This window comes from Parasteatoda tepidariorum, chromosome 9 (genome assembly GCF_043381705.1).
Source record: "Parasteatoda tepidariorum isolate YZ-2023 chromosome 9, CAS_Ptep_4.0, whole genome shotgun sequence".
NCBI lineage: Eukaryota > Metazoa > Arthropoda > Arachnida > Araneae > Theridiidae > Parasteatoda > Parasteatoda tepidariorum.
In genome coordinates, this window is record NC_092212.1 from 12,351,946 (window position 1) to 12,373,417 (window position 21,472).

Sequence of the window (21,472 nt, forward strand, 5' to 3'; positions counted from 1 at the left end):
CTTTCCTTTCAAAACCACATCTTCACGACTAAAGATTGCCCCTGTTGTCGTCGTTAGCATTTCTAAGTTCCCCCCTTTCGTACTCGCAGCTAAAGACTCTCTCCATCTTATTTGCTCCGGTCAGCGGATGAATATTTTAGTGTGATAGTCTTTTAATTCGTGATTCTTGGTTTTGTAAATTGGATTTAAAGGGTTTTTACTCACCACTACTTCTAAGTTTTTCAAATGCTTATGTGATATGCCACTTTGTTACCGGTAAACCATATTGACCTTTTAAAAAGTTGTCAAGATTAACCGAAAATCTGGAAATTTCAGTTTGTAGTTCTCTACCGTTATTGAAAATATTATGCCGAATCCGGAGCAGTTGATATCCCTGAATTTAACACGTTCACGACGGGGTGACCCACCGGTGGGTCACGCTAGATTATCTCATCTTGGCAGCGCTCCGGAGTAAAAACTGGTAACAATAAATTTCATTTTTGATTTTTTTTCGGGAATAATAAAAATCCAGTATTCTACCAGTATTTTCTCTTTTCCCGTACCAGTATTTTCACTTTTCCAGGCGTGAACGTGTTAATGGTTCAATCCACAAGGGATCGACCAATTGAAAAGTTCAGAGTGATGATAAACCCAGGAACGAGGGATGAGAACCAGGACGTCTTGGCTCTTACATTGTCAGAGCAGCAGACATAATTGTTAGTTTAATTTCCAACTTACCTGTTGTATTATTTGTTAAGTCATAAGAGACTCATGTAACTCGATTATTTTCGTAACTATGTATATAGTTTTGTAAATATTTTCTTTCATTATCACACCTATTTATGCTTATTTTACTTGCATTTTCATCATATTTTTTAACCCTATGTTAAGTGGTATTAGACTTACCATTTTGGTACCTGTCATCCCCTCTTCCTCCTGCTTATTACTATCTACCACAATTTCCTTATTAATTGTCGGAACAATTTCGACAAATCGGTAAGTAACGCTTCGTGACAGCTTACTGTGATTCGCATCATTTCCAACTGTCCCACTAATTAAATGACTTTTATGTGTTTTATGGTGATTGTGCAAACTGTGGGTATTATCTTGGAAATTCTTCGTGATTGTGTATTTTCTTTAAGTGTTGAATGAACCTTGAGTGTAAAGGTTTAAAATTACTTATCGTATTCCATAGTTTAACCCCTTAACGTGCTCGCTGGAGTCGATTCGAGTGCACTAGACAGTCCAAAATGAGCACATTCACTATCATTAGAGCACTGTCGTGTTTCATATAGCTGTAATTTTCATACTCGAATACATATAATCATGAAATCAAAATAAACCTATGAAAGCTAGGAAAAAAAAATCCTTTTACTAATATTTATCATTTACTTTAGGATTGTAAGCTACAACATTTGCTTTTTCATATATATATATATATATATCATACCTGCCAACTTTTACGCATTTGGCGTAAAATTTTATTTTTATATTTAAAGTGGTAGTAAATATATACTATTTTTTTCTTTTATAAACTAAATTTTTAAATGATTTTCATCACCACTATTCTTAAAGAAATTAAGCATATATATTAATATGCGTTACTATCATGATAGGCAGCTTAAGCTTTTTCAAATACAACGAATTTTTTTACTTAAAATTGAAATTTTTGTTCCATTTTAATACCACTGGGAAAAATCATTATGGAAGGGATTAAAAGTTGGCAGGTATGATATATATATATATTTTGTTGACTAACATCAACAAAAAAAGCTAGGGTTGTTAAAAGCTTTATTTTTCAATACGAAAATAGTCAACAAAGCATTCTCATAAAAATGTTCCACTCCTTTAGAATGATTTTATAATTTCTGGAATTAAAACTAGAACAAAGGGTATTACTGAGAACTTGGTAAACGCCCTCAGTCGATTTTGGCTTTTGCAAACATGACTTCATGCAAGACCTTTCCAAATTTGCCAAGAAATTGCCATTCAAAATTGTCCAGATCATTTATTGCTAAAAGAACGATGGCTTATATAGAGTTAGTGTTGAATAGTTTAAATAATTTTGTCCAACTTGAAGCTATTAATCTCGTTCTCAACCGTCATGTTGTCAATTCAATATAAAGGGGCGAATTCTGTTACGGAATTACTTTGTATTGAATGTGCATTCTAAGCATAGATTTAAGATAAAAGTAGTGTTATGTTTTCTTCGTGAATCATGCTTCGTTATAAGAAAAAATAGGAAGTAAAAAAAATGTCCACCACTTAATAAGTTAAACCATTTCACATTCATTTTAAATTATCTCAGACACTCCCTAGAAAGTAAGATAAATGCAATTATTGTCATCTATAGCGAATGTGTCTAAAAAACAATTTTTATCCAGATTCTTGCAAGGATTCAGCACTAATACTATTCCCTAAACCAGCGAAAGATTCATCATTATTTGAAAACTATAGATCAGCTTACTACCTAACCTAGTTAATAAGCTGATAGGCCTGTATCTTTGAGGAAATAATAAGAAACCCATTCTAACATTTATACTAAAAGAACAGTAATGGTTAAGAAAAAGTCTGGTCTTGGGGTTGGAGACCTTATAGAAATCAGAACAAACTTTTCAATTTTCGTCATACGAAATAAAAGCTTTATTTTATTTTATTTATTTCAGTAATAATAGCCTGAGCTCAGAAAAAAAAATCAACAATTATATTATTCACTTATTTATTTAAATGTAAACCACACAATTAAAAAAAGTCGGATCACTCCCGTAATTTTTGAATTTAGGGTGGACTTTCCCTAAAAGTCGAATTATCATTCTGTAAAGTGCTTTGGCAATATCTCAAACAAATATCCTAAAATATAAATATGATTTAATGGTAACCGAGCCAGAAAATGTGTATTTTGACCTCTTATTCTGAAGAAAGATATATTTTTTTTATTGGATTCGGATTTCCATCCCCCTCCCCCAAAAAAGAGTTAGTTTTTATAAATTAACCAATTTAACTGCTTAACCCTTTAATGGGTCATTTATTTTTAGTAAAGGTAAATTAAAGTATTTTTGGAATTGAATTTGTTAATTGATATAAGAAGAAAAAAAAAATAAATAGGAACTATTAGAAACGTATTGACTTTTATTTTTCGTTATTTATAAAATAAATTTTATAAACGCTACAAACTTCAAAAGGAATTATGCATTTTATAACTTTATCCGTTTGTTTTAAACTAACAAATGGTTACCAAACTTATTCAAACGCACTTCAAGAGAGCTGAAGTTATTAACAAATGGAAACTTAAATTAAAAGTGGTGGTAAGTATACTTCCCACGACTTTCGAAAGGGTTAAAGTTTAGTTGTTTTAATGTTATTTAAATATGATTCATTTTTTGTTCATACCTTTCGAATGATTCATCAACTTAAAACAATTCTTCTGTAGAAAGTAATAAACCCCTTGACCGAAAATAAGGATTTAATATAATTATTTTGTCAATGATGAATTGAGAGGTAAAATTTTTTTTATATATAATCTGAATTTTCAGATTATCTGCCATTTCTTTTCAAAATAGAGGTTAAAATTAATTATGAAAAATTTATAATAGAATAATTAGTAAATGGTTCACCATTCTATCGCCAAAGAAAGAGTTATTCCTTATTTTAATCATTTATTTAATTAGGAAACGCCCATATTTTAAATAGTTATCTCTTTTTAAATAGTCATCTGTATTTTATGTGACATCTTCTTTTCTTTAAATTATGCGTTTTAATTTTATGATATTATTTGAACATTATTCATTTCTTATTCAGTAATAGATTCATTAAAACAATGATTTCCTATAATAGGGCTACTATAAATAATGCTGAAATGAAAAGTGGACAGGTTGAATAAGAAAATATCCTTATTGGAAATGAAAAGAAATCGCCATGGTTTGTCGTGACGCAGGTCCCATGATCTATGCCTTTGCTGTAGAAAGGTTGTGGTTGTTTTCGGAGGATGTCCTGCACAGCTTCTTTCACTTCGTCGTTAAAATGGAGCCGTGTCCTTCGTAATAATTTCTCGAGAGGCCGAGAGATGTGAAAATTATAGGATAACAAATCTGGACTGTACGGTGGATGTTCAAAAAATTCCCAACTGAAATTTTGTAATGTCGTCTGGGTGTAAAAGAGGACGTGTGAGCAGTCATTATCATGGAAAAGGATCACTTGCTAGTTCAGAAGGCCAGATGGTTTATTTTTTATTACAATCCGTAGTTTCATTGGAGTACTGCATTATTGTGTTGAATTAATAGTGCTTTTTTGGGGCAGGAAATCAATCGTTGCCTTGATCCTGACGCATCAATGTATACCACAACTTTCCTCCATCACGAATAGCTTTCCCTGTTGAACGTCGCATGGAGTGCAATCTTATTTACGATAATCTTTCATCCCAATTTGGAAAGGGGGAAAGAACTGATCTTGATCCTGAGTAATTTCTCACCTCTATCGGGAACAGGGGAAAGAAATGATCGTGATCCTGAGTTATTTCTCTCTTCTATTGGGAAAAGGGGAAAGAAATTGTCGTGATCCTGAGTTATTTCTCACCTTTATCGGGAACAGGGGAAAGAAATGATCGTGATCCTGAGTTATTTCTCTCTTCTATTGGGAAAAGGGGAAAGAAATTGTCGTGATTCTGAGTAATCTCTTACCTCGACTCTATAAGAGTATGCATCGTATGCAGCATTAAGTTCCGGTTTAAGTTTTTTTCTGGACACTTTTATGCTGATCTTAAAATATATATATTTATTTCTTCTGTCTTCTAGCAAGAAAATGTTATCTTTCACATTTACAAGCTTTCGCTAATTCGCAAAATTCCATGTGTCTCAAGGTCATTGCTTCGCATACTGCCACGAGTAAAAAAATTTATAATCAGATGAAATTTCCTCGGAGTTTCACTAATTTAATTTTAGATTTTACTATGAGATACCTGCAAGTAACGTGGTGTGGTGTGAGTATCCCGATCCAGATTGGTTGCTGGAAACGTGGCAATGATTTACGTTAGCAACTATTCTTTCCATTGTATTTCGAGTAAGCCAAGCTCGTCAAGGATAAATTCTCTTAAGTGACACATTCTATTTTCTTTCTCTAAAATATCAATTCTTTCACTATACATTTCTTACTTAACACAAAGACAATCTAGCAGCTATATGGAACATAAACACACTAATTATGCATCGAAGATGCGGGGACACAAAACAAAAACATATTACAGTTACAATAAAATACGCAAACAAATGATAAATCTACGATAAGTAAAAAAAGTAGACGAGAAACAATTATATTCTAAGCAATGGGGAGTTTTATTTAATGAACTTCACATTAATAACTTATATGAAGAAAGTTGAAGCAAATTAAGTTAGTTCGACTGTAGGGTGTGCTACAGCAATTGAAAAACATAATTTTGAGAAAAACTTTCGAAAATGAATTTATTATTTATTGAGAATCCCTGTACCCTTAGCTTTCAAAAAATTCTTTACTCTTCTTCGTACTACAATTATTTGCAAAGTTATAGCAGTTTTGCAAAGTGATTACAATGGGTAGACTAACGTAGTCTTTAAATGCCTAGTCGTAGTCTTTAAATGCGTTTATCTCAAGGTCAGATTTTTTTTCTTCTCGCTTTTAAAAATTTACTTTTTTAACAACATAGATCCGTAACTCAGAAGTACATACACTTAAAAAAGAAGGAAATAGTTCAAAACACAGTTCTAAACACAACCTTCTAAATAAAATCCACAAAGTATTTTTGGTTTTAAACAATAGAATTTGTTTTACTGTGTTTAGCTTATATGCAAAAAAAACTCTTATTTTTACCTAAAAATGGCCATTTAAAAATAATAACAACAATAATAATGTTTTGCTATTTTTGTAAGTTTTTATACATAAAACTATTTTTTTTAATTTTATATTAATATTTAAGAAAAAAAGTTGTTGAAACTAGATCAGATCCCTTAACCCGCCATCTTGTTTGCGTACGATCAGCTGACGCTGAGGTTCTGGGTCTGCATATCAGCGCTCGTCTTCTTCCCGAGTTGTAAGTACCCAATTTTCCGCAAAATCTCAAAAGCAACTCGAGTATTTTTCTTCTGTCTTACATTCAAGCGTAATAATAATTTTCTTTTTTACCTGATTGCCAAGCACGAGACGTTTAAAATAGAATTTAAAATTGATACGTCTAGACCAGAAATTAAAATGGAATAAATTGAAAAAATTAAATAATATGCAAACCTGCCAACTTTTACGCATTTGGCGTAAAATTTTATTTCTACATTTAAAGTGGTAGTAAAATGTATGCTTTCTATACATTCTTGCATTTATAAACATAATTTATTATTTTTTTAATCCACCACTAATTTCAAAAAAATTAATTGTATATATAAATATGCAATACTATCGAAAAAGTCCACTTAAACCACTCCAAAATACTGCGTATTTTGCCTAAAATTGTAATTTAAATTCCATTTTACTACCACTGGGGAAAATCATCCTTGAAAGGATTAAAAGTTGGCAGGTATGAATATGCATACCTGCCATCTTTTAATCCTTTCCATTATGGTTTTTCCCAGTGGTATTTCAATTTTAAGCAAAAAAATACGCTGTTTTTGAAAAAGCTTAAGCTGACAATCATTCTAGCAACGCATATTTATATATATGCTTAATTTTCTTAANTAGTATTTGAGAAAGCTTAAGCTGACAATCATTATAGTAACACATATTAATATATATGCTTAATTTTCTTAAGAATAGTGATGATTAAAATCATGTAAAAATTAAGTTTATAAAAGAGAAAAATAGTATAGATTTTCTACCACTTTAAATATAAAAATAAAATTTTACGCCAAATGCATACCTGCCAACTTTTAATCCTTTCGAGGATGATTTTTCCCAGTGGTATTAAAATGGAATTTAAATTGCAAATTTAGACAGAAACTTATGCTGTATTTCGGAATAACTTATGTGAACTACTACAGTAATATTACATATTAAATATATGCTTAAATTTATTTAAAAATAGTGGTGGCCAGAAAGATTATAAATTAAGTTTATAAATGCAAGGAATATATTGAAAGCTTACATTTTACTACCACTTTAAATATAGAATTAAAATTTTAAGCCGAATGCGTAAAAGTTGGCAGGTATGCAAATGCGTAAAAGTTGGCAGGTATGAATATGTATAGTTTTATCGATATTAAGATAAAAAAAAGTTGGCAGACATAGAGAAATGATTGCAACATGTAAAACAAAAGAAATATTAGTAAGTCTAAGATGCAGATTACAAAATATCTCTTTATTCTGAGAATTGATGGAATATTATAAACATATAAAAAGCAACAAGAATATAATATATCTAGGTAAAGCATTTCTCCTGAGTAAACGAGTTGCACTATTTACATATACAAAACACAATCTTATAAGAAAATACAAATTCCTGTTCAAGAAATTTACGCACATATTTAAACAAGAAAAATATTATAAATTTTTAAGTAGAAATAAAATATCTATGAAATGTTGAGTAAAAAAAAACAATCTAGCTTTTTTTAAAAAAAAAAATCCTAAAATTTCTACATAATCTAACAAGTGAATAAATATATACAATTACAAGTTTGTTGACTAAGCTTGCAAATAACATTAGGACAACATTAATTTATGTTTATTAGGATTCAGAACGGATTACTTTAAATCAAAAGTAATATATACAAGCAATTTGGTTAAAATATATACATAAAGAACAAGAGTAAATAACAAAATCTCTATCGAATTATGTTCCATCAATGCACGTTTTTAAACTGAATTGTAATATGCGTGCTTTGGAGATAATAATTATCGCTTATAAAGAATACATACATGCATAGCTACCAACATTTGCAGTTTTTGAAGAATGTATTATCTGGAGGTAGCGATGAGTTAATGACTTACTGGAGTGTTAAATACTTGCATCTATTGTATGAACGGTTGCATTATACTCTTTCAATAGATATATTGCATTTTAGATGCATATTTCATTTTAAATATATATTGCATTATAGATGTATATTGTATAATAGATGTATTGCATTACACTCTTTGTTAATAAAATAGGCATCCAGACATCTCCCATTCTCCTCACTTTTCCCCTCTCTGTCACCATAGTTTCGGCGAGTCTTGTTGTTTCCCTACGTAATTACAGGCTTAGGGAAGAAAAAATATTACCCGGTACCATGATAACGTAGAGGGAGAAAGTGTGGAGAATGGGAAAATTATGTAACCTTGAAACGCAAGTTCTAGGTATTCATTATTATTTGAAATTCGAATCTATCGGCTATTATAGGGTTGCCACGGGTCTAACAAATTTTAAAAAGTGAAAATGAGAAAAGAGAAACGATGCAATCTAAATATATTAGTGACCACCACTACTTACAATTTCTTAAAAAAGAGAAACTTCCGTTCTACGTTTACTAGTATTAAACTACACTTTTAGATCTCTAAAGTAAATAAATTCCTTCCAGAAATAACGTAAATATAATACCTCTATTAAAAAAAAACTTTAAGGTCTGAGGAAACCCTGCCATCAGACCTCTCATAATTTTTATTAAAAATTAAAAAACAAAGAATAAAACATCCAAACATAAATACCACTTCAAATATAAAAAATAATTATACTTTTTCCAAAAAAGCAAAGTGTTGGCAGCTATGTGTGTACAATGTAGCACCTGTGAAACAAAACATTTAAAAGTGCAATTCAATGTGCAAAACAAAGTTGTTCTTAATTTTTAATAAAATATTTAGTTGCAACACCCGTATGGTATGCATGAATTAAAGTAAAATTGTCGTTATACTCTAAAAACAGTTTCAAAAATGCTTAAAATAATATAAAAATAGCATTTCTTTTTTATTTATAAAAATATTTTAATAAAATGATTTTTAAAAAAACATAAACAAATCTTTCACTCCAATAAAATAATATATATTAATGAGCAATGATTAACACTAGGGGTGGGCGTCATCCAATTTTAATATCGCATTATATTCGCAAAAAATTATTGATATTTCACTATATATCGCTATAATTTTTATTTGATTAATTTACATTTAACATAACTTCAAAAGCAATAGAAGAAAATGTATTTCCTTAAAAATATTTATTAGTCATAATATAAAAAAGTCAATGAGTCAGTCATTATTAAAAAAAACCCTAGGCTAGTGAGTTCAACCGTTGTCTGTTGAATCGCACTTGATAAATATCGTTGACACTAACAATTCCGATAGTAACATATTTGAATATTATCGTTATCAAAAGTAATCGAGATATTACTATTATTGAGAATTTTTTTAAGCTCGATATTTATCGTAAGGCATGGTGTACTCAATATGTGTGGAAAATATAACGTTTTGGTGATGTTAATAAAAATATCGATACTTAACCCCTTGGGGACGGGTGATTCAGAAAAGCATTCGTACAAATTCAGAATCAAGTTGCAAATAAATAAAAAACGGTAACTTAAATGTAGCCGTTACTAATTTGACAGACTTACTTTGCTTTTATTTTAATTATTGTTAGTTTAATCATATATATAATCAATGTTAATTCAAAGTATAACTAAATAGTTTTAATTTGAACAAAGTAATGGTGAATTAAATAAATCAAAAAATTATAACTCCGCCCACAAATAAACTGCTAAAGAAATACTTTGATTACCAGTTTTATCTTCTTACCCTGATTGATACAGTTTTTTGCTGTCACGTATTTGTGACAGTCGGCGCGAAAGGGTTAAAGATCGATATTGATCTATATATTGATATAAATAATAGAGAGATTAAGGATTTTCACTTAGTAAGCCTCATGTTCTTTTTAAACTGTATAAAGAAATGAGATTGTTTTGTAGCAACAGAACTGTGCGGAATATACGAACGCGAACGTGTGGTATATTGTATCTCTCTACTATAAAAATACCGATGATCGAGTGCCGCATCAGAAGTTTGAATCCGTTATGAAAATCGTCATTCTCAAAAACAATATCTTTCAATACTCGAAACTAAATAGCATTCATTACTGCTATTACAGTTAAACATAAGACAGGTAAACAATAATTAAAGATGGTACACATAAGAGTATTAATGGCAATGCAGTCAACTCTGAATTCCACAACTCTCATTGCATTTTGTTCTTTTTAAAGTAGTATTTACATATATAATTCACATAATTACACGAACGTACTCTGCTCAAGCAATGAGACTCAACGCTTTGTGTTTATTCTAGCGCCTCTGATCGTCTCATTTCTCTTAACAGCTGTTTATATACAAGAAACAAGTTTTCCAACACACGAAATGCCCGTCGCCATTTTCCCAAAGTTAACAAGTGACCCAAAAATTCGTTAATATGTGACTGATCACCACATGTAACGCAAACTATCTATAGTTGAGGTAAATCAAAATAAACAAAGTAAGTTAAGTCTAACAATAAAGGACACAGTAGCTAACTCTGTATCAAAACAAGATCATTCTTCCTACAATAAAGGACACAGCATCAACAGAAGTCTAGTAAGCATTCAATAACTATAACACAGGGAGTGTCATTCATCAGGTATAAGCCATAGTTTTTTTTTTCTTCGTAGGATACTGCATCTATAAATTGCAAGCCAAAGGATTTTTTTTTCGTTTCGAATCTGTCGTCTATATTGGCAGAGTGAAGGATGGGATAGTATAGTTCTTGGAATAAGGGAGGAGCATTTGTTCTAAAAGGCTATATTGAGCATTCTAAAAGTATCGAAATTCACCTTTCTTGCCTTGGCGTTCTCTTCTAACCCAATCAGCAGGAGCAGGCTGAATGGGGATAGGTCTGTGAGGGGGACTTGATTCTTTGTGGCCATTTTCGCTGGCTGGTTTTGGAACACTCGATTCACTCTGTGAAAATAAGTTTACTTTAGTAAGATAACTAACTAAACAAAAACAAGTAAAATTATTTAAACGAAATATCTTAATATATCAATCATACTATTTTTCATTTCAAGTAATTTTTCAATCACTACACATGAAAAATTCAAGGTATCGTATGAAATGCAACTTTATTGCAGTTATTTCGTGGTGACACTTTTTAAAGAGTAGTTACCCTTATTTTACAAGTTTAGGGCTGCCAACTTTCTACGCATTTTTGTTAAAATTCCTTATAGTGGTATAGTTCGTTCACCAGGAGTTGACATTTTGCTCCGCCTTCATCACGTGGTATCCGACGATACTATTTCGCCATTTTTGGGAGAAGGATGTGAACAATCCTGAACAAGGTTACTATTTGGGAATCGTATGACAAAAATATTCATTTCGCAATCTTTATGTGCATTTTTTTAAACATTAAATATTTCATAAATTTGATGGTATTCCTCTCTTTTGAGTGAATAGTTTGTCTTTTTGAGACATTTTGCTGCTGTTGAAAGGTATAATAGCAGATGATAAAGCGAAGTAAGTGACTGAAAAAGAATTCATTGTTTGCGTTTGGTGCGCATTAAGAGTTGTCTCATTTTCAAGGGCGGAGATGTTTCTCCTCTTATTCCCGCTCTGAAATGAACTCTGCGTCCAAGAAGATGGAGCAAAGCGCCAACTCCTGGTGAACGAACTATACATGAGTTTATGTTTTAATGTATTATTTTTTATTCATTTGTACTTATTTTCCTTACCATTACATGTAAATTATTTAAAAGTTCTACGCTATTTTATTCCAGCTCTTCGGTGGTGAGACTTTTAAAACGTTGGCAAAATTAACGAAAATTCTGAAAGCTTTGGTTATTTTAAATGTCTACCACTCTATAAAATATTTTTCAAAAAACGTAGAAGTTGGCAGGCCTGCAAGTTTACTTGAATAATTTGCCATCAATCTATTAAAGTTTTTGCAGAGGTGTTTTCAATAATGGATCACGATTTACTTCTATTTGGGGACCAATATTGGGATGCCTATATTTTACAATATTGATCCTAGACAGAATTGAATATTGTTCCAATACTGAAAACCATTCCAGGATAAATCTTACAAAAATCTGCACCAAGTTACCCAATATTAGTCCTACGCTTCATGTTTCCATAGGACCCATATTGAGCCAATTTTGAATCCAACTGGGGTCAAAATAACTTTGCTGCTACGGAAGTTACGGTGTTATTCGAATCCGCTACATCCACGCTACAGCCGCTTTGACCGATAACTCAGCCAAGGAGGCCTCACGCTATATGTGCCATTTTTGCTCATATAAAATAATTAAAAAAGAATCTTACTGGTGAGTAAAATGTGTCTTTTGAACCAACTGATCTAGCGGCATAGGTTGGATTGTGAAAAGCTTCTTCCTCGTTAACACGTCCAACTATTGTGTGCGGGACATGAGCCACTTGTCCTCTCGAATTTTTGGCCTTCCACCATTTACGACTGTCATCCAGCACCTGGTTTAAAAGAAAAATAAAAAAATTTTAACAATGTGAAATTTTAGGCAATACATATATGCAGTCGGACCTCTATTTAACGAAGTCTCTAAATCCCGATAATAAGTTCACTATATAGAAAATTCGATAAATAGAAAATCACCTTTTGAAATACTAAACAACACAAAGCAGGTTTTAAATTCATAAACAATAGGCATAATTAAAATAGCAATGAATACACCTTTATCTTGTGGACTAGTATCTACCATTTATTTAATAAATCTTAACCATAAAATAAATCTGCATGGGCAAGCAAAAATAGAGCAAGACATTATCCAGTGTTACACTATCATGCTACATACATTTTCAATTAAAAAAAAAAAGCTAAGTTTCTGTATAATATTATAGCTGCATTTATTATAAAAGTAATCTTAAATATACATTACCACATACGTTCTTAACGCGATCACGCCGGGTTGACCCACCGATGGATCACGCTAGATTGTCTCATCTTGGCGGCGCACCGGAGTAAGAATTGGTAACAAATAAATTTAATCTTTTAGTTTTTTTCCGGGAATAATAAAAATCCATAACTACCAATTGTTTTTAACGGATGCAAGTTTTATATCGAATTGCTTCTTCGCCGTGATAAATTTCCTTACAGTGAATTGTTATTGTTGAGAATAGATTAACTCTTCCCGAATATTATCTAATATTGAAATAGTTCTTCTACCAGTATTTTCTCTTTTCCGTCCCGCTTTCAGGCTCAACACACGGCGTGAACGTCTTAAATTTAATTGCTACTGATAAAATTCGTTTATTTTGTACGAGTTTTTCGTTTGAAATGCAAACAACAATCGAAAGGGATTTCACCGCTTTCTCAAAAAATTAAGTGGCTTCGAAAATCAATTTAAGGCCATTCCCTCCATAAAATACGTTAACAAGTCAGAAATGTTCTGAAATATTTTGGGAAAGTGGATCTCAAGGAAACAGAAAAATCAAAATAAATGGAAAATTCACTTCGCTATTTGGAAGTTATTTTGCAAAGAAATTTCCAAAATGTTCTTGGTTTCTCTAAAAAATCGCAAAGTAGAGAAATTCGCAAAATGGAAGTTCGTTCAATAGAAGTCCGACTGTATTATGAATATAATTCAAAACAATTTACGCTGATAAAATTGATGAACATTTATCTCCCTTTCTACTACTCTTACTACTGTAAATTTATGAGAACGTAATGTCGTGAAAAGCTCTGTTATTACTGTTATTGAAAATGCATTTATACTATAACTGCCCACTTCGTTCGCCAACATGATTTTACCGCGTCTTTTTTTGACTGTCACAGCCTGCATTCAACCCTTCATGGCTTTAGGTTATTCGCTGCCTTCGACAGCATAATTCTATCTCTTCAAAATTAGTTTTTTTAATTAAAAAAAGAGTTTATTTCTGCATTGTTGCAAATGTTGAATATTTACTATAACATAGAAATTATTATTTTTACCTCCAGGAATTCTCCTCTGATGACAGTTAACTCTTTGTCATTGTTTGCGGTCCTCGGGTACATCACTTGAACCACGTGAGCCCCTTTTGCAACGAGGTCTTCCAAGAATTGTTTCTGGTGCCTCTCGAACTGTATCTGTGGATCTGATGCAACAGCGTGATCGATCGAATCGGCACTGAAGTCCGATCGCACATCACGATCACGCATATCGTGCATTTCTCGATCAGAAAGTGGAGTTGCAGCACCATTCCTGGAATTATTTTTGAAAAATTGATAAAATTAGATAAAGGAAAGGATATAGTGACTAGAATTTATTTAAGTATTATTATAATTTATGTATCATTATAATTTATGTATTTTTATAACTTATGTATTATCATAATTTATGTATTATTATAATTTATGTATTATTATAATTTAAATACGATAATAATCTATTTACGTATTTCTTTTACAAGGCAAATAGAAAGGTCTTCATTTCGTTTTCGCGTTGGCAACAAGGAATTCAAGTGTCAACTGTGTGAGCCATCATATGTAATAATTATACTTATACAGGTTTAATAATAATTTCATTGCATTGCTATTATAATCCATTGAAAAATGAGTATTAGACGTTCTGCTTCGCTTTTTAAGTACATTAAAAAAGCGTGCTCGAAGAGCAGAAGAAAGCAATGATCATAGTTATGAAAGACGTAGCATTGAAAGAATGCATGAGAAACATACCGTCATGTGTGTCATTTTAAAAAGCATAATTATTGTTTTGATTATTCAAGTTTTTCTATCGCATGTTATTTATGTAAATTCAATCTTTTTTTTCAACTACTTGACTGAAAATTAAAATTTTTTGAACAGGAGTTAGTTTCGAAGTTTTTAATAGAAGATTTAAATAATCAAGATTTTACGCTAAAAGGTATTTCAAATGGGTTTAACTTTGGGGCAAAGATGGTTGAAAAGGAAACCATAAGAATTGCATAGCAATCTTTGGGGGGAAGAGGAGCAGAGCCCACTAGTGTTTCATAAGTTATGTAACGATTCAATTATAAGCATCATGTTTATAGGGCTTGAGATAAAATAGTGATAAGTTACAGTGACTTTATAACAAGATGGTATAAGCGAATTATATGCTTCATGTTTGTAGGGTTTGTGATAAAATCGCGATAAGTGATAGTGACACGACGAGATGGTATAATTAGTTTAAAATTACATGTTTGTCTCAAGTGTAAAGGTATTTAAGTTGTAGCTTTTTTTATTGTTCTTGAAAAAAGAAATTTCAAAAAAGCTGTTAAATAACGAGTATGTTTTCCTGTTGCTTTAAAACTTAAATTTAATGACAGCAAAATCTTCAAATAATACAATTTTAAGAGGCAAAAATTGTTTCTTCAAGCAATTACGCAACGCTTCTATATTTTAAAAACCTTTTTACAAAATAGAAAGAATAAATACTTAACAAAAGAAAGGGTAAAACTTTGCACTATGTAGACTAAAACAAAAAACAAAGCCAATACAGCAAAAATGAAAGTACATTATTTATATACTTTGCTAAGGAGTGTTGTTTACATATAAATGTGCTTTCACGTGTGTACGTTTATGTACTTTTATTTTTGCTTTATTCACTCTGTTTTTTGCTTTAGTCTAAATAGATACCTGTCAAAAACATGCCTTCTGGGCAATTCTGTAGGCGTATTATCGTAATATCTATTTTCAAAACTCGAATGAGGGACTTCTGAAGATATCATTGGAGAAACGGGTCTCTCTTTGTCTCTGTGCTCATTGAAGTAATAGTCACTTCCGTATCGACTATCCCGATCTTGACGAGAAGGCACCCGGAAGTCCTGATGACGCATATCCACCTGGAAAAAAATACACATGCCTATTACAATCTGACACGTAGGAAGCATTTTATAATTGAATGACCCCTCTGCAACGTTTTAAAATAAGATATCAATTAATTTTACTAAAAATTATATTTTAAATAAAAAGTAATATTTTTTCTTTAAAGAAAAGCTGAATTTAGTTTATTATGGTCCATACAGGTGAGTTAGATGAAAAAAATTGTGTGAAGCCTCGATCGCTCGTGAGATGATGTTGTTGCTATCCATCAGCAATGGCTGGTTGATACGAATTTCGCACTTGACTCGCATCAATCACAGTGCTGACGCAAAATATCCTTAGTAGTTAATGGATCATGGAGTCCTCTTGCCGTCTGGCTAACAGTATGGGGTTTTTGTAATTTTCCTCTCCATGTAACGTAAATGTGGGTTAGCTCCATCAAAAAGTCCTCCGCGATGGCAAATTTCTCCCAATTCCTGATCCAGGAGTTCCCTTGTCTTCTGGATTGGATTCAAAATTACAAGGTTGCTGAGTTGAACATTGATAGTCGTAAACTCTGAATAGAGGTAACGACGGTTATAAAAAAGATAAATTGCGTATAAACTATATGTAGGGGCTGCTTAAGTATTACACAAGTATTTAGGAAAGAATAAGTTTGCGATTCGCTATTTTTGCCCAATAGAGAAGAGTAGGTATAATGCTCTGCGTGAGACATAAAAATATCCTAATTTTCAAACTGTTTCTGAAATACGGAATCAAAAAGGTAACAAAAATTTTGAAAAAACACAGAAATTTTTTAAATGTGAAACAAAAGTGAAATTTAAGGTAAGAAAAATTTAGAAAAGAATTTCACCGGTCAAGGGTTTTAAACCACAAAAGATTTCATTGTGGATCATTTCAGCTTATACTATTTTAACATTTTCAAGTTGTGGTTACCATTTTTGTTTGAAAATACTGCAGTCTCATAATTTCTGATCATAGTAAAAATGTATTTATTCTTAATATACTATGGAAAATCTGAATGTCTTTTTTACTAAAGTAAATTTTGAGGTGGGGATAGTTGAGTTACCAATCTATATCCCTCTGCAAAATATCGTCACCGTTATCCTTTTATGGGTTATTTTGCTTAAGTAAAATACTTACCCAGCAAAAAGTTTTATTTTTTACTTTGAGATTCGTTTTATTATCTGAAAACAGAAATGAGAACTTGCTCCGCTTTATAAAAAGATATTTGTCTGTGGTAACGAAATTCAAGTTATTTTTAGTTCAGTAAGTTTCATTTTAAGTCATTTTTCCACTGCTACTTATCAAAAATTCAAAGTATCATATGAAATGCAGCTTTATTGCAGTTTTAGTTATCTCGTTGGTTGGTTGGCGTCGTATCCTCTATTGAATCATATCTCATGGTGTGCTTGAATAGTCTTTGCTATCTCTATGGCATTAAATGGATATAAATCTTCTTCTGTTGGGTAGTTTAACAGGTGAGGGCCTGCAGCGACTACAGGGCAGTTAAGAACATGATATGGTGTGAGTTCCACATTAAGACAGTTGCCACAGTTTTGATATTTTCTAGTCCCATCTGCAGAGATTTTCATGTTATTATGATGTTTTGTTCTTAGTCTGATGAGAGTAGTGGCTGTCTTCCTGTCTATGTCAAGATTAGTTAGTTGATCGTGGGCCCTGATTTTTAAGGGGGGGGAATAGTCTTGACTTTGCAAAAGCATTTTTGCATCTGCCAGCGTAGTTGGGATTTTATTTTGATTGAGTTCTCTGGCAGTTATCTCGTGATGTTACTTTTAGACAGTAGGCGTAAGTATTCTTATTCTACAAGTTTTACTATTTATTTAGATACTAACTAATTAATTACTGATGCAAGAAAACTAATATTACTTCATCATGGCTTCGATGTCCATCCTCGCGTTTAGATTTATGAGCGAATGAAGCGACTGATTCCACTTTTTCTTCCGCGAATGGATTCTCTGGTGCCCAACCATCAGAAAACACTGGATTGTAGCTGCCTTCATATCCTTCCCAATGCTCTCTGTAATGAAAACGAACGGTTTGTTAAAATCATTTAGTGCGATAAATATATTGCAATTTGTTATCGTAATCTATTTTTTTCATAATATCATATTTTAGAGAGTGAAACTTAATTAAGAGAATGATATTATAAATGATTATCATATTTAAGAGAATGAGACAAAGTGGCAGAAGATATTGTTATTTATAATGTAATAAAAGTAATGCTTTTAGAAATGATTAATATTAAGCTTCAACAGTTCTTTTTTTAAAAGAAGAATTTTTTGTAACAAAACTATATTGAATGAAGGTATAGGAAAGTAAGTAGATTTTATACCAAGAATAAAGGTTTAATTCAGAGGTATCCAAATTTTTACGGCTATGAAACCCTAAATGATTAAACTTCTTTGTGTGGAACACCGACTTTGTAAATAATAAAGTATATGTAAACAATATATTAGGAAGTATACAAAAACAGTTGTGTGCGTATTAACTAATAAAAGACTATTTCATTTAAAAAAATATTTAATAAGAGGAATGGAATTTTTTTCATAGTTTTGTTCATTAGCAGTCTTAGCGACATTGGGTTTTATATCGGACAGTTTAATTCGCACTCCTGGTGCGGTATGTAATTTTGCTTTAAATTTGCATTTGCTGTAAATACATAAAGTGAAAACGAAAGAAATATGCCAAACTATGATTTTCGTTGAAAGGGAAACTTAAAGAACTGCTATATTTTTGAAAATGCTTACTAAAGGAAACATATTTTTTTTATTAACAAAATCAGCTATTTTATTTTTATTTGAAATGTAAGATGGGGAAATACCAATGCAGTTTTTCATAAATGCATCCTTTTCCTAAGTTATTCAAAGAAGAATAAAAATAAAAATAATAATTAAAAAAAAATTCCATTTATTTTTCATTGGCAATTTAATTTCATAAAGGGAAACGAAATCTTTAAAAAATAATAGATGTTTAATTAGATCTAATTACAAATAGAGATTTCGAAACTCATTACTGTTAAGTAAAAACAAGTTCTTACTTCCGGAACCCCTTTAACGGAACCCTAGTGTACCGAACCTTAAATAAATACTAGATTTTTAATTACATTTAATTGCAAATTGAGACTTCAAAAATCATTAATGTGACGTAAAAAATTTCTTAATCATGGAACCCCTTTCACGGAACTCTAAGGTACCTAAACTTGAATAAATAATAGATTTTTAATTGGATCTAATTACAAATAGAAATTTGGAATATCATTACTGTGAGGCAAAAAAGAGTAAGTCCCTTTTACCCTTTCACGGAACTCTGGGGTTCCTTGGAACAACACCATTTAGGAGATGCTGATTTAGTTCATAAACGTAATAATTTAACCACATTGTAGCTATTCTCATTAAACTAATTCTCATTGATCAATTTCCTTCGAGCACAACCTTTTTTGTTTATTTATTTATTTTTAAATATAAGCCTGTATTTAATACCTTGGCGTTATCCAGGATTCTCCCAAACTGTGCCACAAGTCACTCTCTTTGGAAGTACAGCAGTTCATCAGAAGCTCGAGGGCATCTCGGGTAAGCAAAGGTGCCACAATTCTGGAAGCTAGTGTTGTACTGTAATTGGATTCTTTAGCTGCATCTACAATCAGTGCCAGAGGTGTGAAAAGAAAATGTACTAACTCAGGGGCATTTGGATCGTGAATATGACTCTTAAGTTTAGCCTGAAACAGAACAATAAGGAATTCACTTTACGAATGATAAACTAAAATTCAGTCGAGAGGAAACATATCACACTAGATTTATAAATACATTTTTTCTTCTAAACCCTGATGCTCTGTCCGGTTCTTTTATATAAACTCGGAACTTGATTGAGTTAAAGCTGCTTTTTGAGGCTCTGTCACCAAAGAAAATAAAAAAAAGTTATAGTTTAAGTGCCTAACACTTGAAGCAATGCGATGATTATATAATCTTGTCGTAAAGGGCTATATACCATGGCTTTAAAACAGACAAATAACTTAAATATTTTAAAAGTTATTAAACTTTTTTAAAAATTGCTAAATTGGCTACATTTTTCCTCCTACAGGGTTCCCGCGGTCCTTGAAAAATTTAAAAAGTGGTAGCAAATTTAGGGTGGAGCTACAATATAAATTTTTATTTTAATAAACTTTTTTATCGTAAAGTGCTGAAATTTTTGTGCATATATATATATTTTTTAGAAAACAATTTTTAGTGGTGGCTACACAGAAATAAAAATGTCAAAATTTCTTTTATTTTTATTACCACTTTTTAAAATTCTCAAGGACCGTGGGAACCCTGTCCTAGAGGAAAATTTTCCAAAATCACTGCCTTACTCTCTGTTTTTCTAAACTTTTATGAGCCCAGGTAATGCAGCATTGGAGTAAGATTTTAAATATTAAAAAATTAGACCTCGAAAGCTTGTCCTTTGCACAAAACTGTAGTTTTTTCTCCATATTAACGTTTTGTGCCATTTTCAAAATAAGCGTAGACAGAGCTGGCTTTAGATAAGCTAAACTTGACCTTACAGTGATGAGTAACAGTTATTTTTATAACTAACAGCTGTTATAAAAATAGCATATTATTCGAAAAAAAGTATCATTTCATATTATAAGGGAGCTTTCGGGGAAAAACAGCCTTTAGGCAATCGATTGGAAAAGATAAAAAAATTTCTAAGGTATTCATAAGGTTATTAATGGATTAAAAAAATGTTAGCATAATAAGAAAATAATGTACATCTTAAGTTCGCATTGACCCTTTCTGTTGCTGTCTAGCAGGACTGACGAGTACTACGCTTTTTCCAAAATATATTAGCGAGTGGTGGACAATTAAAAATTAAAGTTCGCGGAATTTATGATAATTTTAAAAGCCTTACCACAAGAGTATTGCAAAAAAGTGGATTTTTATAAGTTTTCTTCAAATCATTTACAAATGGTGGGAAAAATGGTCTCAAATCGAATTTATAAAAGACAGAATTATACGTTAAAATATAAACTTGGCTACCGTTAGAAGAAATTTTTTTTAAAGCGTAGAATGTAGGCAGGCCTGCTGCAGCCAGTTTGTCAACTCTAAATCAACAAAAGTTACAAACCCCTAGAAATGCAAGACAAATTGTTTTCAAACGTTTATCAACAACGATTCTTTTACAAAGAAGATCTAAAGTTTGTCGCTTCACTAAGTATGTACTGTGATAAAGTACCTATTACATAATGTCCGGTCTGACTAAATTTTTTAATAGAAATATGCAGTTTCTTAAAGGATTAACCTTTTACTTGCAATTTAATAGAGCATGTATTCAATGTTTAGATTTTCGGTTTGAGGAAGTTTAAAACTTCTTTTTAGCTTCGATTCTAACAGTTTTGATATCATTTTTTTAGGATTGCAATATTGATATTAGAAGGCTTTTTTGAAAATGGTGATATTGTGAAAGAAAAAAAAGGTTTGTTACCCTTCACAGCATAAATTAAAATTTTTAACCCCTTAAAGTTAAAAGTTTAACCCTTTAGGTCTCTACTCAATATTATTTTTACTCCTAAAATATCACTACTATTTTGCTCAATAAAAAAAATATCACAACTATGATAATATGTATAATTAACTATGTTTTAGTTGAATTTATGAACTGTTACAATTGACCCCGTAAGTGGGGACAATTGTAACAAGTGCACGACTGTCGAAAATTGTTAATTACTAATATAATAACATTTAAAATAAGGTATTTATTTTTTTT

The 21,472-nt window shown here is 31.2% G+C and overlaps 1 protein-coding gene across 11 annotated transcripts in view; it reads right to left on the reverse strand.

Annotated features, from left to right (window-relative positions):
* The window catches only part of LOC107453029 (arouser), a 148,675-nt gene that overhangs the window by 6,272 nt on the left and 120,931 nt on the right, over positions 1-21,472 (reverse strand). For 8 of the 11 annotated variants that reach the window (XM_016069686.3, XM_071184750.1, XM_043057218.2 and 5 more), the window contains exons 12-17: positions 19,213-19,448; positions 17,600-17,750; positions 15,524-15,729; positions 13,880-14,129; positions 12,241-12,402; positions 10,758-10,884 (exon numbers count right to left, since the gene is read on the reverse strand). In XM_016069686.3, the coding sequence (XP_015925172.3) occupies positions 10,758-10,884; positions 12,241-12,402; positions 13,880-14,129; positions 15,524-15,729; positions 17,600-17,750; positions 19,213-19,448 (1,132 nt within the window). Of the gene's footprint in view, positions 1-7,270; positions 10,885-12,240; positions 12,403-13,879; positions 14,130-15,523; positions 15,730-17,599; positions 17,751-19,212; positions 19,449-21,472 lie in introns of those variants that run through there. The other 3 variants (XM_071184752.1, XM_043057223.2, XM_071184753.1) reach the window with 2 other exon arrangements.